Consider the following 18430-nt stretch of genomic DNA (forward strand, 5'->3'; position numbering starts at 1 on the left):
TGCATATGTTGATGAATTCTAATCAGTCATAAATGCAAGGCATATTCATGCGACCTTAATTATCATCAATTAACATAATTGCTCCACCTCAGAGATGCCATATTAGGCTGTTGGGAAACACACATAATCTTTGAAACCAAGTGGACATTTAAAGAAAGATAAAGGCAAAATAACTGAGTTGATGCAGATATAATGGTAGTACTGAGCATCATTTAAAAAAAAAAGCCTTCTATTTTAAAACAAGCACAGGCATTAGAGCCTCAGTAAAAATATGACATATGGACGGAGAACACAGAGAGGGTGATTGATGTTACATCCACCAAGAGATCCACATTACAAGTTAAAAGAAAGGAGTTTGATTTACTGAAAAGGAACTTGTGAAAGCTGCTGGAGGAGGCCAGGAGAACAGCTGCTGCTGTGCTCTGCCAAACCTATGAGCATATCGTGGCCATCACCAGAGATGCGTCAGTCTCTAGCACTGTTGCAGATGGCAGCAACAACTCAGCCAAGCACTAAATCTGTCTGCAGGCGGACGACGAACTTAATGTTTGATGATAGACAGCCTAGATTATTGATCCAGTTTACCAACACTTAAAAATCTTTAGCTCTTGTGAAAGTGCAAAACACTTTGGAATCTCCCAGTGAAAGAGAAAGACTTGTGAAGTCTCTGGGTCCACTCTGAATTTCACATGTGCTTTACACATGCTCTGAGTCAATCTGGTGCAAATCTTTCTTGAATATAAGAATAAACCGGAACCACTTAAACTCCGTTGATTGTGTACATGCTTAGTTTTTTACGCATGAGGTCACATGGAAGGGAAGGTTTGGGAGAGAAAACAGTTTTCTACATGTTTTTGCACCAGGCTTTGGTGTATGAAGTATTACTCTGGCCAGTTCCTTTTGAGAGAATGAGGATCTGGCCATTAAGCCTGCTATGCTTCTCTGCAAATGTGTCCCTTTGTTTGTGTTATCTACAGAAATTTATTTCTGTAGCCAGCAAATTGACTGCCTTACAAAACTGTGGGCACCTGAATAAACACCATCGTACCTCATTCATATCCTCCACATACCTCTGTTTAGTCCAAATACACAAAGTCAATTAGGAAAAGTTTCCAGGGACTGCAGGTTCAGTTGGAGCTCCCTTCCCCTCTCCGAGATCATCTGTCTTCCTACTGCAGTGCTCAGTGTCCTGCTGCTACAATTCCTCCAGCCCCAAGCTTCATCTGGGGTTAGCTCTAATTTGTTTATGCCTCTCCCATCATTTATTTGGTTAGGTAGTCCATGGGTGTTACCTTGGCAAGTCACTGAAGATATAAGTGAATTAGCCTTTGGCAAGTTATGTGTGGGAAGTGAGGTTTCTAGTGGCTAACGTGCGGCCCGTCCTCTGCATGAGTGTGTTTGCTTTTTATGAGACACTTTTGTTTGTGGACCCCTTTCACATGGCATTTCATTTTCAGTGCAATTATTAACAGTTGTATTAAAAGTCTGATGAATAGGAGTTCTCTGTGTATTTGAAATGATGTGTAATATTTAATCAACTATTGAGCATTTGAAATATTCTCATTTCCTCAAGGTAAATTGTAGTTTATCACAGCTTGGGTCTTATTATTATTATTATTATTTTTTTTCACCTTTGGCCATCATTTGTATGGGTTATGATATAACTGTATTGATTGAAATGATTGTTGAGATCTGGGAACATGGTGCAATTGCTACAATGGAGTCTGATGGAGGAAAAAACAGCAAGGACAGCTTGCGACTACTGTGGTTTTGCAACAAACTTGCAAAACTACAGTAAGATCCAGGTTGTATTTAGTGGGAACTGTCCTTTGAGGGGTAGAACAATATTTGGCCTGGGACAACAAAAAAAACCATTGATAGTTGGAATATACAGTACATTTTCATACAGTTTTCACCATTTTGTCTTCCTTGAATTCTAGCTGTAAGCTTGACATTTCTGCTGAACTATTTTATCTTTCCTGCGGACAAATGCTTTAATCTCTCTCTCTCTGTCCTAAAGTAGAGTAACTGGTAATTGGAGAGCACACCCAGTCACAGTCAAAAGGTAGAGAGAAACAGAGATGAATAAAGATTGTTGGAAGATCGGGGCAGAGAGAAAGACATCCTGAAGCTAATAAAAGCATATGAGAGAGGGAGAGTCCTCAGGGTGTTTAAAAGCTCTCATTATTTCACTATCAATTAATCTGCAGAAGCTTCTCAAGCTCTGGGACTCATATCATCACAAAATCTATTGTTCCTTTCTCTGTCCATATCCTGTACTAGCCCCACACTCCCCCACCCTGCGCCTCTCAAGTGACCCATCAAACACGTGTTCAGAGCAGCAGCAGCTTCTAAAGAATCTGTAACTAACTCATGGCATATTTAAAAGCTTGTTTCAATAAGCCAGGGGTTTGACTTGTGGAATGACAACACTGACTGCACTGGGATGCTGAGTTTTAAATCTCCAATCTGAGATAGTGCTCATGGTAGTCAGGATGCCTTGATGCTTTTTCCCAGTCTTTCAATTATTGTACCATAGAGCAGTTTTCTTATCGAAATTGTATTTTTGTAATGAAATCTCTTTGTTATGCTCCTGTAAGTGAAATTTTGTATTTGCCCAACCCTCCCTTTGTTTCCTCTCTAACTCAGAGTGGAAACATTCCATGGTGAATTTATTGGTATAACAAATGGTATTGTGGCAGAAAATATTGGCTGGTGATAATTGATAAGTGCTGTGAACGAAGGTGGAGAGAATCAGTTTTTAATTCCTTGGTGAGAGCTGTTAGTTTGCTGTAACACAGGCCCAGAGGGAGAGAGGCAGCTGATGAATGATTTCCTATTATGAGCAAAACTCTGAATTCAAAGAGTAATTTATTCCCCCTTTTTTTGCAACCGATCAATATGTGAATTAATGGAAGAATGCATTTCAATTTAACAAATGCATGCTCCAAGATATGGACTTTTTTGTGTGTGTTATTCTGTGTTGTTTTGGTTGTGTTATGCAGAACAGCAGTTATGCAGAACATTTTCTTTCCTTCAGGGGGCATAAACAGGCACCATTCAAATGTAACAACTGATAAGAGGCAAAATAATCTGAGTCCAAAAGCCTATTTATTTTGCTTTTGTTATGTTTCATCCATTTTCGCGCACTGAATGAAATGTAATATTGCATCCTGAGCAAAATCCTCATCCTGCAATGACAAATAGATTTTTCTAACCAAGCTTCCAATGTTCAGTAAGGCTTTCTGGGGATGACTAAGATGTGACATCTTGCAACCACAGCACAACAGCTCACATTATACAACCCAACACAAATAATCTTCCTCTCTCTGTCTGCTTCCCACTCACACTATCTCTCCTTAGCTTGTTCTGTAGCTGTCATTTATTAATTCTGTTTACTGCCTTTGTCTGTTGTCTGTCTCTTTTACATTAGTTCCTCCTCACCCTCCATCTTTTGCTGAAATGGTTCTGCTAACTTAAACATTTTTTCTTTGGCTTTATGTGTGGGAGCTAGCACTGGAGAGGAAACCAAAGGTTTAACGTCATGTTTATTACAAGAGCAGCAAAACAACAAAACAAAACGCCTGACTGTTTTGTCCGAGTTGATGATAGTGTTGTTTGTGGTAGCATAGGCAAGATAAAGGAGAAAATAGTTGTGGTGTGAGGAGCAGTGATGGCTGGCATTAGGGGAGTGACTCTGGGACGCCAGTGATCACTGTCTAGCCTCCTGGAGGTGTAGTGGGACCAACTAGATGAAACACTGGTGAAAGGAGGTTCCCACCTGATGACCCCAAAGACATGTTAGCTATCACTGCTCATTAGTCTGTGTAGCTGAATTAATAGTTATCATAGGACTTAGGATGTTAAGCTTAGGGAGCTATTCACTGAGTCTGGTCCATTTTCTGTAGCACAAGTTTCTTGTGTTTACCTTTTTAAAAAAAAAAAAAAAAAAAAAAAAAAAAGAGCAGCAAAACAAACCTTCACCTTCAAATTATTGATGCCTCTAATTTTAAAAAAAGCTGTGCTGATTGTACATAGGCTTTGTCTCACATACGGTGAAATACTATAAAGAGGGAATATAACATGAAAGGTGTAAAGATGTATTGGCAAAGACAAACACCTTAACTGCATTTTGATGAGACCTTCTGCCTAATGGTGTTTTCATTATCATTATTAGAAAGGCCAAAAATGTAGCCCCTACTTTATCAACTGGAGAAACAAACTATCATATCAAATCCCATCAGTTACATTTCATCTTGGGATTTGATCCAGTCCCTCTTCCACCAGGATATCAGTAATTCACTGTTCATATGTATGAATGCAAACAGCCAAATTGCTTTTGTATTTTTTTTTGTCTTCATTTAAGGGATTGAGTACACAACAGGAAGCTGATTATATTTTATTTGATTTAATTTTACTTCATGTCCCTCACAGGAGTCAGAAGACAAATTAGGTATAAACAAATTTCTAAACTAATGTTTTCAGGAATGATTTAAAAGCAGTTTCTGAAGAAAGAAGACTCACAACACTGCGATATTACAATATGAAGGTAGTGTTGATTTTCAGCCTTAAAGCCTTGCTTTGGGTCACCAGGATCCAATTTAGGTAAAAAAGAGTCTGAAAGGTCGAGGATACAGTACTGTGAACATTTTTGGAATGAATCCTAAAATAAGGTGACAAGTGAAATAGAGAAGCTAAAATTAAATTAGGAAAATGATGCTCAGGTTTCTCAGATTTAGTTAAAAGCTTACCTCCTGGGTGCTGTAGTAGCTGCAGATGAGAGAGAATTTTGACTGTGATGGAAGTCAAGGGAAACATGGATCAACACATGGATGACTTTTTCAGGTCAGCAGAGGATAACAAAGACATTATTTTAGAAATGGGTTTCATGGAGAATAAACTGAGAAAGTTTCCTGATAATCAAATTCTGTTGGTTGAAAAATTAAGGTTTATAAATACAGATTAAATTCCTGTGCAACGGTGAGGGTTGATAAACTGTGTCTTCCCCAATTCACACAAACTAGCAGTTTAAACACACATTTGTCATGTTTTCTTTCTCGGTAATGGGTTTTAATCATTGCTGTAGTGTATTTGACCATGAGATATTCTTTCAGCAATGTCATTACGTATATTAATTTTTCACACATGAACCATATAAATGAAAGCAAGTGAAAGGACTAAGCATTTAATTTGTACATTATTTGTGCAAGTAGGTTGTATTTAGATCTAATAGGGAGAGTTTTGAATGACTTCATTTAATAATGACTTTGTTTTGAAACAGTTGGACTATTGTCAGTGCACACTCCACACCACTATCTGCATATAAGATTGCACACACATAATAGCTTTGGCACAATATTAATTAATTTGGCTAATTAAACATTTGAAATAAGCATCAGTCATGAGTGTCTTGCTGTATTCCGCTTGACTAAGATGAAAAGTGTTTATGATTTGTTGATTACACTTTAACAAAGTGTGAAACATTGTGCTGTCAACACTCGCATTCAGGGACATGTTATCAAGCGAGTGTAAATGTATTGTTTTGTACATATATAATATACTCAGTTGTCAGTTTATTAGGTTCACCTAGCTAAAACAGATTACATCTAATACAACAGTCCTGCAATAAATCCGACCTTCATGATGGTTGTAATGTTGAGTTTTTAATAAAATTGTTTGATTCACCTATAATTTGCTGATTCAACTGTATGATCATTTTGTAGTTCGTGGTGCTGTTGAACTGAATTGCAGAGGTGTTTCTGTTATTTAGCCTACCATCATTTATGTAAATAGGGATGACAAAATAATAGACACACTTTTCCTTGTAATGCAATCCGTTCAAAACACCACAAACTGCAAGTGACCATAAAGGTGAATCAAAACAGTTTCAGCACAAACTGAACATTATAGCTGTCACAAAGGTAGAGTTTATTTTAGGACTCTTGTATTAGAATGCATTAGTTTTAAATAAGTGTAGCTAACAAACTGCCAAGTAAGTGTACATACTGCTGACACTAACATAAGTGAAGTTAACTGTGTGTTAGGAGAGCTGACTGATTGTCTGGCCTGGCTGCATATCCAAGAATTTATTCCACATTGAATAGCTGGCCTTGATATTATCCATTTCTCTCCTGGTCTCCAACACATTGTCAGAAATGAGTAATGGCACTTCTCAATATAGCATTGAGAGTGAAAATGGCAGAATGGACAAGGACGTGACTTTGCTGCCACAGTAACTCTGCACTCAGATGACAATGATAAAGGCTCCATTTTTCCCTCCCTCCGACACACACACACACACACACACACACACACACACACACACACACACACACACACACACACACAAAAGTACAGTATACAATGTATTCATGTAAACACATATGCACCTGGGCATCCCTGCTCTTTGTTACCACTCACTGGTCAAGTGTATTAAAATCTTCTTGGAGGAGAGAAAATCTTTTCTTTTGTAATGATACTTTCAACTCAGTACACTGAAATGCAATAATGATCATTTGAGGGACAGAGACAGAAAGAGAAGCAAATGTATTAAGGCTGGCTCAGGGTTGATGGTGCAGCAGTAATTTATGAACAGGACACATTAAAGATTCATGGCTTCCTTCTCTTACGGTGTCACCAAGCTGTAAGAACACTATTCATCACACATGCACACTGCAAAAGAAAGTGAGAAGAGAAGTTATTGCTAAGTGAGAGGAAAGAACAAGGGAGAGCTGCAAAATGGTAGGTAGAGAGGTAGGTGAGAGGGAAGAAAGTAGGACTGTATGTTATTTTACCTGGCATTGGAAGGGCAAATGTCTGTGTACAACTAAACATCAGTATGTCTCCCTTTCCACCTGCAGAACATTAATGGGGTTGAAAGTGCCATCACTCCCTCTCCATGTCCACTGTATGTCAGCTCAGAGAAGACTTTGATTTGACAGCATGATTTATCCTAGCCCTAACCCCTGCCATTTGTCCCCAGATCCAGCCACTAAAAATACCTCATGGTGCCTGTTTGCCTCCCAGCTTTTCTTCCCCTCCTTTACAAATATCACACACAGCTGAGACCTGTGCATGATGGGATTGATGTGCTCATCCCTGGGCTTCAGACTCAGGCTGGATTTTAACACGCCGTGTTTAAAAGTCCATCAACTCGCTTGTGAACTGGTCACATATATATATACACACACCACTGACTTTGCTCTTTAGACACAAAATAGGTCATATAATCGCAAACAGTTTTGTGCAGTGTTCTGTTTAACTACTTCACGTCCAGTTTTAGATTTCTGTCTTTGACATTTGGAAGGTCAACCCCCAGTGGGTTTGATAAGAGTGGCCATTTCAGAGACCACTCAGTGTGTCTTTGGGTTGTTCTGGTCGGGTTGTTTTTTATGATTACTGTTTAATTATGTTCTCTCTGACCATCGTAGCTGGGGAGGGTGGAGAGGTGAGGCGGTTAGTGGAGTGTTTGCTGGATATCGGCGGCAGCATTGCCCTCTCTGTCTGAGTGTCGGCACTGTGCTGTAAACAAATGGCTCAGTTTTTCCCTCTTACCTGTTCTCTTTCCGTCATTCTGACAGGGGTGAGAGTGGTGCCAGAGTCCCTGTCAGCCAAGAACAGCAGTGTGAACAGTAAACACGCAAACAGCCCTCTGCATACACACTGTGCACTGCACATTGTCAATAAAGAGTTGCACAGTAGGCTGTAAAAGATGAAGGACAAAAGGGACTATTTGCATTGCAAATGAAGCCACAAAAACCTCAGGTTGGCATTTCCCTTTCATATTGAGACTGTGTTGTCACTTTACCCAGGGCTCAATGGCTGGGCTTGTTGCTGTGTTGTTTCCTTCACTGTCATTGTTCTGTCATTTTGCTCAACATTTTTAGCAGTGACTGCCTTCATGTGGACAATGGGCTGTGGAAGCATGAGTCAGATCAGAGATTAGTGTTACCAACTTCATAAAACGGAAATCACATTTGAATTTTGAATTCAATTGTTCATTTTTGCAGCCAACAATATGGTCAATGTGTTAGATTGACAGCAGCAGGCAGGCTGAGCCCTGGCATGAGAGTCAAAGTAAACAAACTGGAACTGGAAACTGTGGGAACATGGGGAAACTGTGTAGTTAGCAGTGGGAATAAAGGGTAAGGACCACATTAGCATGTGAATAGACTGAAATGATATTTGCAGGTAGGTTCTTAACCCTTTAACTGCCTGTTCGACCATATGGTTTAGCACACTTTGACTCTTCCATTGCTTTTTTCTTGGTGGGGTTGTTAAAAGGTTAAGTTAGCAATGTGTTTGGTAGTTGTTCGTTTGGTCACTAGTTCAGCAAGTTGAGGCATGACACAAGACCAGTGACCATGGTTATAAATTCGATGAGAAGAAGACATTAGCAGGAAAGCTAATGCGGGTTGTTGTGTGACATTTAATTGCCTCATACATATATGGATTTTAAAATTAAATGATTTAATTTGCTCTGTTTGCTCTAACTCATCTTCATAGATGGAAAACTAATGACTGTGACATGTTGATGAATAGACATGTGACGCAATCGTGAATCAAAAAAGTATAAGATATACATTTCTTCTTTTTGGGTATCACAATTTTTTCCATGGAGAGCGCATGATGTAAAGTTAATATATATACTGTAGCTGAAAGAAACAAATTAATTTAAGTTGGACTTTAAGTTGGAGGTGTGTGTCTGTGTGTATGTATGTGTGTGTGTGTGTGTGTGTGTGTGTGTGTGTGTGTGTGTGTGTGTGTGTGAGAGAGAATGTGTTTGTTGTCTCTCCTCAGCTCGTCTCAGGTGTAAAGACAATCAGCACACTGTCCTCCCTTGTACATCATCACCTCCATGTTAGCAGCCAGGATTCCAGCTTCCTGTTCATTGTGTCAGTGACAGACATTATTTCTGTCAACATCTAAGCAGAAGGGCCTTAACTGTATCAGTGATCTCAAAGTGTAGAAGAGAGGGGAAAGTCTCTATTGTACAGTAACAATCATGTCTTTGTTTACAACAGCAACAGGGTGGATGATGAAATTAGATTATGTTGTTGTGTTCTCAAGAGCAAAAAAAAACATTTCAGATCATTCTGCGTGAACAATGCAATTGCTTCACCAAAACCTTGTCATCTCTCATTTCTTGATTTTTCATCATTTCTCTTCATCTTTGTTGCACTTGCTTTAATGCTTAGTTTTCTCTACTGCTCTCTTGTGTACATATTGAACATATGGGCTAAATAAAGAATTAAAGAATGTAAATTAAATTGCAGTAAAAGCAATGGATACAGTTATTTCACGTTTGCCCAGAGAATATCTTCCCCTCCTATACCCTCCCCTTCCCCATCTTCCCCTCCTCTCGACAAACGGGTAAGCATATGGGGCATTCTGCCAGATGCAGGTGCTCAGCCTTTTTGCATTCCTTATTATATAGTATGTACCACTGTGCCATTGTGATTGGGAATCAGTCCAAGAGTAGCTTGTTTAAACATTTTTTCTCATATTTCAAATGCATACTTGACTGCTTGCTGTGTGTTTATGTGCCATTTGTGGGGTTTAGGGTAATTGCTAACAAGATGCTGACAAGTCATTGTGGACAAGGTGGGGTTGCTGTAAGAATTATAAGAGACATCACCACATGCTTGACAATGTAACTGGGCAAAACATTAAAATATAAAGCATTGTTATTTCAAAGTTTAACAATATGGTTTCTCTTCTCTGTTTTAGAATATCCTGGGGCTTGGCCAGACGCTGACATACAGATCTAAGAGATCCCTGCTGGTCCCTCCTATGATTGTAACTGAGAACCAGAGAGCCCCCTTCCCCAGGCCCATTGGCAGGGTAAGAAACACATTGTCTCATCATACACTCAGGTGGGCTTGATTTCCCAACCTGAGAGCGGAACTAGGCTGTATTCATAACAAAGAAGGAAAAAATGGAGTTGGGTTTTGTGTTTGAAATGCTCACCCAGGAGAGAAAATTGCCTAAGGTATAGAACCAAATATTCAATGCGTGCACTATTTAAAGCTTTGGAAATGTTATTTTTATTTTTATTTTTATAGTCTTTTTTGTGTATTGTCACTGTGGTCTTACTTAGCCCAAAAACAGAAGAGTCTGGTGCGCTTTCTAATCTGTTACACAGCTCCACAGACTGTTTGTTCGCAAAGATAATTCTGGGTGGCAATATGGTGTGTGTATATAGGCTTATAAAAATATGGAAATTTTCCTTGAAGATTCTGTGATTATGAATGCTCATCAAATCACAGACAAATTCAATGGGTCCCTACAGTGATTGTCAACCCCTGTGATGGAGCCATTTGCTTAAGGAAGTTCTTGGTCTGTACTGAATTATTTTTATTTTATTGATCTAGAGTCTTGCATTGACTGTTTTATATATACAGCATTACATAGCATACATATTACAGATATAGGAAGAAATTTTCTCTTTCTTACTCATGTTCCTCCATCACATCTTATGCATTCTAGGGGACTCATGATCATTTTACTTAAATAAACGTTGGATGGGAGGAAGTTGATCTTATGACAGTATCTCTTTCACACCATGCAGTTAAAATGCTGTAATAACATACTCAGTGACGAACAATGATCAGCATGCTAAATTAAATTCAAATTTACCTTTGAATGTATGGAATGAGTTTACATAATGTCAGACCAATACAGAAAACTGAGAAAATTGACATTAGAGTCGTTTGGGCTCCTTTCACTTGTGCAAAAAGAGAAAGTTTGCTCACCAGCAGTACAGGCTAAGTTTTTGTCAGACTCCATTCAAATGTACCCATTTATTACTTATGTCACTCAGTCAGAAGGTCTGAGCAGAATCCTCCTGCTTTGCTCCTGTTGGAATGAAAACACAACTACAAAAAGGGCACTGCCTGAAGTTGTTTACCATCCTGTTTCTTCAGACTTCTGATGAGCTTTCAACTGAAGCATTGCTGTGTAATATTATCTGACTAAAACGAAGTGCAAAGAAAAGCCCAAACATGACAGACAGATCATCTTGGCTTTATTAATACACAATGGCAAAGTACTAATCAATGCAGATGATAGTTTATTCTTTATCTCAGTCTGGCAAGCGCTTGGTTTATTGATGTGTTAAGTTAAAAAAAGAACAGCACTCAATTTGTTTCTCAAAAAATCACACCAGATATTGAAGAGTTTTGTTTGCCCCCTGGACATTTGAGCATTGTTTAACTGTGATGAGCAAAAACATAGTGAAAGCTTCCATTGCTGGCCGCTTAATACAAGGACAAGTGGTGGATATTGTATTGGTCACAAATAGACTGTCTGCCTTGATTTGTTTTTCATTTCTTTAATGCATGTTTTTTCTGAGTAGAAACAACAGAAACATATACCTCACTGTTTTAACATATATTTTCAAAATATTATTCAATATCATGTAATGTAGTTTCTTCCAAGATATTAATTGTCTGAAAGCTAGCTGGAAGAAAGCAGACAGAATTGCAGGTACATATAATAGATGGAGGATTTCATCACAATCAGCCTATGAAATTAAGTGATCCAATTTCAGAACTTTCAGAACTGTTTTTTTTTTTTTTTTCATATGAGTGGAGCTTTTGGATACTGTCAGTGATTGAGAACAGGCTACTACAATCAAGATTTTTCCAGCCAAAAATCAATAAAAACCTTTGTGGATCAGAAAATATTACAAAAAGTCATAAACTTTTAAGTCAGTTTTTAATACAATCGGTCATGACATTAGGACCACTTGTCCATGTAATATGTAAAGGAAGTCATATGTTGAGAGTATGATCTACTATCATATGCTTTGCTTAAATCTACAAAAAGAGCTTTTAACACTACAGTGGCAGTAAGCACAGTGCTACAACTGCACTAAAATCTGTTTCAATTTAATTTCCTGATGAATATGTTTTCAGTTGGGCACTTATTCAGATTCTCTGATATTTTGGCTTGGCAAGATCACTTGACAAAGAGTCAAGTGGTGAATAATGTTGGGGTTAACTTCTCATGTTCAGAGAGCATATCATAAGAATCGTCATTTGTAAATCTGAGGTAGTTATTTTTTGCTTGAGGGCAAGTAACTCATGAAAAATCAAAGACAGGCTTTAATTAATGTTTCAGTATCTGTATATAAATAATTTACATGTATAAATCAAGAGTATTTACTCTGCCAGTTTTCTCTACTCGTAGGACAACAGTTACACTATGCAAATTATTAGCAATTGTTCATAACATAACATAACTGTTATTTGTAATTAGTATTAGTATTGTAAACAAATTGCAATTTGGACCACTGATATAATCCTTTTCCATTAATTTTATCTGCTTTATTACTACAGACAATGAGCATTTTAATGAGCATGGTTACAGGCAGCCATGTTGAAGGACAGGCAGCTACACCATAAAATCTCAATGTGCTGCTTCCAAAAATGCAAATGGTTACTAAATGAAATCTGTTAGGATGACGGTTATCTTTTACAGGAACGTTCTTTACATCTAAGAGCAGTTATTGAGAAATGAGGCCCTGGTTAGAAACTTTTAAGTCATACCCTGTAGTCATGGTTCTCAGAAAAGGGACCCAAGAGCACGACTCAGGACGAGGAGGAGTCTTAGAAAAACAAAACAAAAACAAGGATAGATAAATCCAAGCAGGCAAACAAACTACAAAGGGTCGGGTTCAGGCAAAATCCAAAAGAACTCAGGCAGGGTTCAAAACACGCTCAGGATCAAAACAGCAGGCGAAGAACAGAGCGCTGGAAAGCTACGGCGCAAAGATAATCTGGCAGAGCACAAGTGAAAAATATACCACGGAACTAATGAGGGAATGAGGAACAGGTGAACAGGTGAGTGGAGAAGAGGAGCAAGTCAGGTGAATCTACTGGCATTAAAGGCACGTAGGTGGCAGTGGCAGCGTCTGAAATCACAGCTGAATTAGAACATGTATGAACAAACAACTGCACTGAATGAATGAGAGGCACCTGACACATGTATGCTGGATATCGTGATGAACACAGGCATAGATTTTCATATTTTATTCTCAGTTTGAACCTCTAAATTCAACTTAAGGGAGAAGATTGGAAATGACTAAAAGCACCTGAGGCTGAGGCATCAGCTGCTTGGCTCTTATGAAGTCTGGGTGTTTACTTGCTCACAAGGAAAGAGCTTTTTCACATTTTTATACATGGTAGGTTACCATGTTTCTCTGTTATTTGTGTTCTACTCTCTTTTTCTAAATCTACTTGTCTCTCATGTGATACTTTGTGTATAAAAACTTTCATTTTTAGTCTCTCAGTTTGTTAGAGATCAAATATTTGAGACAGGTCAAAAAAACTGTGTAATGGTGGATAAAAACAAATGTTCCCAGTGGAGACACACATCTTTTTCTCAGTTTACCTTATTGGTTATAGGCAGCCAAGGGGAAAAAAAAATTAGTGCTTGTCTATACCATCTCTGTTTGACATCCAATTTAATCCTTTGCTATAGTGAATTTTTATCAGAGCTGCTGTCAGTAGGACTCCTAGTGGACCTTTAAAACTGTGACATTACTGCTCCCATTACTGCAAAAGTGTGAATCTCAGTTCTGTAGCCTGTTTTCAAAATACAGTTTTGCCACATTATCAGTTCCATTTTCAACAAGGGGTATTTGTGTGACATAATATTCTCCAAAGCACGTTTCCTCAAGGATTTATTCATTGTTTTATCACTGATGAAGGATTTATTTGTCTTGCTCGACCTCTCGACAAGAAATCATATCAACTGAGTTATCTTGTGACAAATGGTCATACAAACCAAACCATATAAGCCATGCATTCTTTAACCCAGTGTAAGGCTCTACAGTGTGTAGGCTCTCTCCCCGTGTTACAAAGCTTTGATGTATCTCTACGTGTCTAGCAGCTTTGTTCTAGATAAGACTGGGCACTAAGAGATCAACCACATATCTCATTCCCGCAGAGACTAACATAAAAAGATATCCCTTACTGAGCCCTGCGCATAATAGATAATTGTACCTTGGAGAGCACAACCACAGGTCATACCTGCGCTGTACTCAGTGTGGTCCCTGTGACGCAACACAAGGGCCGGGTTTGGTACCAGGTTGGTATTAATGGTGTTGGGGGACTTGTGTGAATGTGTTGAACCACAAGGTGACATTTTTGGTGGGACAACTGTAATCCAGAGGGGGTTGAGCAAATTTCTGCCTCTGTGACCTGCAGGGGGAGAGCAGAGAGTCAGCAGATAAGTTTGGTCCATAGGGGACATAAATGATCTCTATAGTATGCTGTGGATCTGTTCTGGATTGAGCCAAAGTGTCAGCTAATGAGTGCAGCCATTGCAGTACTTTTAACACATTCATGTGACGAATCGGAAGCATAGTCCATATGCGACATGAACTATTTTTCTCTCTCTTCCTCCTTTGTGGTCGCTTCACTGTCCCTCTCTTTACCCCATTTCTACTTCTTTCCTCTTTTCATTGGCAAAGTCTATCCATCCTTCTCTCATCCCTGTATCCCTCCATCCATCTCCCCCTACCTCCACACTCAGCTTTGCATGAGAAGACAGGCTAATGTGGGCTATTTTACCCAATAGAAGGTATATGTCGGCAACTTTGCGAAATTGATTTTCCACCCCAATAGCTTTCCTCTTCTTACGCAACCTACCTCTTCCATATGGCAGCCATTCATTTTTTATGCTCCCTCCTTCTCTCTGGGAGATAAGCAGTAGGAAGAAGAGGAGAGGTGAGATTGCATGGGCTACGCTTTGACATGTATGACTGTGTGTGTGCATACACATTTGCAGAATGTGTAAGCGTGTGCGCGTGTGCGCGTGTGTGCTGGAGGCGTGAGGGTGGTTTGGCTGTCAGCAGGACTCACAGGGGAAGGGTAAGAACCTTGTTTTTTATGTCACACCTCCTGCTAGCTGTGGAATTGTTTTGATACAGAGGTCTCTCCCCTGCCCTCCCTTGGGGGCCCATAAACAGCTCACAACAACTCATACAGCAGCTGAAGCATGCAATGAAATGGATATGCTTAAATGTTTCTCTTAGTACGTGCCACTCCAGTCGCTGCTGATACGACCATTTTAGACTCCTCAAGTTTTCAGGAAGATAAATCAATCATAGCTCAAGTAGTTTAAATGTGTATTCCTGAAGATTTTTCGCTCACGTCTAGGATTATAGTAAGTGTGATTTTTAAGTTTGGCATTACAGTGTGTTCTAGGGATGTTCAAGGAAAAATTATTTGTCCTCTTCAGTATTTTACCATTCAGCGCTTCTATATAATCATATAATCATATAATCTGACCACACATGCCTTTCCCTGCCAGCCTGTCTGTGCCATGGATGTATTAGGGAAATTGGATACTGTGTTCCAAGATGTCCCCAAATTCATTCCAGTGAAGGTTGCCTTTGCCGAAAAAGTTTTTAGGTCAGTAGAGCAAGTGCGCCCTTCCTTCACAAGCCAGATGAGAGCATGCAGGTTGTGCTGGCTGTATGGCATAAAGATAATTGACTGACACAGTTTATAGAGACCTTTCAAATTTTACTGAATAAAATTCTCATATCACAAGGGGCCATTAAAGTCTTGTTTTGTCGCTCAAAACATGAATTTGTCATTTTATAGTCAGTCCATTTGTAATGATTGTACAGTTTATGGTCTTTTTGGGACAGTGTGCATCACCCATTGACTATGGTGACTATGCAAAAAATCACCTCACAGCCCAGAGCTGTTCCCAGAGGCTTGGACCTGTGTCAGAGCTTTCCATAAGCACCGGCTGCCGAAAAAACACCCAACTACTCATTTGAGTCCAGCCGGCTACTTAGATATATTCATTTTTGATTCACAGTGTGGGCATGTTTTACGACCACCAGCCTCATCTTCAAAACAGTGTGAGCATGATGTTAGAGAAAAGTGCCTATCTGTCTGTATCAGTCTCATCCCCACATGCTCAATATGAATGTGTGTGTATGTGCATTGATTACACAGGCAGGGGACATCCTCATTAGAGGGGCTACTTCCGGAAACACTGGTGGCACAAACTAGATGATTGCAGAGAAAGCATTAAAAAGCACTGCATTTTCCATAAACGCCACACAGACATTTATGGGCTTAATGATGGAAAGAATGAATGAATTATCTTTAGTGAGCCTTTTACAGCAGAGCCATCTTTAGGATACATTGCAAATACACACTAAAACACACATTAAAGTAACAGGTCATGTGAGGAAAACGTAGGCTGTGCTATATTTTACAGTGTAAAATGTTCTAGAAATGCTTTTCTATTTCTTTGCCATTGGCCAATAATGTAAACTAACGTCAGATTCCCCAAATTACTACATTTGCCGTATTGTGGCAGAGAGTTAGTTCTTAATTATGTTCCCTGAGCTGGGGGTAGGGGTTAAGCTGCTGAAGAGTCGTTGCTTAAGGAAAGTTTAGGATTTCATGTTTTATTTTTTATTTTTATTTTAATAGTGTCAGTCTTCTCTGGCACCTGTTTGTTTTTCTAATGACAAGCCATCAGCTGCTCATGGATCTTTAAAATTGCAATTCTCCTAATGTCAAGAAAACTAGGAATTTTATTAAATCCTGTGGCAGGCCAATCACAGGTGATGACAAAGCCTGATGGTTTGACGGACAGCTGTCACTCCCTGTTTGTGTGATAAATATGTTTTTGTTTGTTGACATGGTTTGTTTAGAGTATGTGCACAGCATCTGTAGCTGAACTATTACAGCCAAGTCTACCACCCTGCAAGCTGCAGCTATAAAGGGGGCAGAAGAAAAGTAATCCTTCAGTAAATTTGGAACAAATGGGGAATTGATTAGGTATGTTTTAGATGTTTATTGAGCACCTTGTAGCCTGTAGCCTGTAGCAAGACCTGAGAATTCAGACACTTTACTTTAACTGACAGAATTTAGTGAAATTGCTAAATTTTTATTCAGGTTTTTTTTCAACTTAAGTATAAAGTGAAGTGCAGCCTGCCCGATCTAGATGAGGTGTCAATTTGGATTTTTGCTGTTTCCGTGTGTGTTGGCTCAGTTGTTTGCATTGTTTCCTCACAGTGAGAAGGTCCTGGGTCCTAGGCCTCATAGCCTGCAGCGGTCAGATGTGTGCACGTTCTCATGTCTCTGGGTTTGATCTGTTAAATGTCTAAAAGAAATTCAGGGTAGATTATTTGGAATGTCTCAGTTACCCATAGGTATGAATATTTGTGCCTGTCAGTGTGTGTGTTAACCCTCTGATGGACTGCTCAGTACTGATCTGCCATTCACTGTATTTGCAGTGCACTTCACATCCCTGAAACCTCTTATCAGAGAGAGCAGTTATAGGAAAAGGAAAGATCACTCTAAATAACGCCTGCTCAATGTTTACTAATTCCAAAAAGCCACTAACTCAGATTCACCAATTCACACAAGCAGAAGTGCAAACAACAATAAACAAAACACACACACCGCCCCATTAAATAACAAATGAAATCTCAGATGTATCAGCATGAAGCACTTCTTCACTTCAAACGCAGTCTTTGAAGCCATCCTAACTTTCTGTGCTGCGCTGGAGTTGTCAGTTATTCAACCTGTGTTTATCCTTCCTTACCTCAGGGTCCAGCTCACAAATCAACACAACATGTCTCACTTGACATGACAGCTCCAATAAAGTGCTGTTGGAGAGAGGAATGAGGGCCTAGTTTGGTTGTAGCCCCAGCTAATATAGTAAGGAGAATAGACGTGTCTGGCAGCTTTGTTCCATTGTTTCAGCACAGTGATGTGTCCTGATTTTCTCTGTCTGTCAGTTTGGCTTCTTCCTCTGTCTTGTTGCCCTCTACCTGGTGTCTGTTAACTGTTACAGGCTTCTTCTTCTTCCTTTATTCATGAATCTTTCCCCTTCCTTATCAATCTAGGCCTCTTTGTTTCTTCTCCTCTCACAAAAAGCAGCCATTCAATACAAGGACTCTATCTAAACTTCCAAGCTGGAAGTGAGCAAGTTGTGTTGTGAGATGTTCCAAGATTAGAAAGCAGGCAGCCTGCGGGCCTCGTCATTTAGTCTAATTGATTCTCTTAATTGTCTGAGGAAGACCAGGAAGTTCCTGCCTTTTTCTCCCAGTCTGTCTTTCAGCATGTTAATCATGCCCGTTTGTGGCGGATGTTTGCCGGTGGTGAGTTAAAACCCTCTGACGTACATTGTAATTCATGTCTGGACCCCAGACGCATCGAACAGATGTGAAATCCATTTTGATGAGAGAACTTTAAAAAACGAGGAGAAGCGATAAAAAACAACTTTGCCGGGTGTGAAGTGCCCAAGAGATGCTGGTAATGAGGTAATGATTAGCGGAGGCCTGGCTAACCAATCAAAGCCAGTTAATTAGCACCATTGTTTTCTCATCGTCCTGTGTTGAGGACTCGGTTGGATCCTCACTGTCCACGTCTTCATTAGACCGTTC

The 18430-nt window shown here is 39.4% G+C and overlaps 1 protein-coding gene across 2 annotated transcripts in view; it reads left to right on the forward strand.

Annotated features, from left to right (window-relative positions):
- Positions 1 to 18430, forward strand: part of cdh13 (cadherin 13) — a 298033-nt gene that overhangs the window by 112109 nt on the left and 167494 nt on the right. For both annotated transcript variants that reach the window (XM_022749887.1, XM_022749888.1), the window contains exon 4: positions 9730 to 9843. In XM_022749887.1, the coding sequence (XP_022605608.1) occupies positions 9730 to 9843 (114 nt within the window). The remainder of the gene's footprint in view (positions 1 to 9729; positions 9844 to 18430) is intronic.

This window comes from Seriola dumerili, unplaced genomic scaffold (assembly GCF_002260705.1).
Source record: "Seriola dumerili isolate Sdu_G_001 unplaced genomic scaffold, Sdu_1.0 BDQW01000147.1, whole genome shotgun sequence".
NCBI lineage: Eukaryota > Metazoa > Chordata > Actinopteri > Carangiformes > Carangidae > Seriola > Seriola dumerili.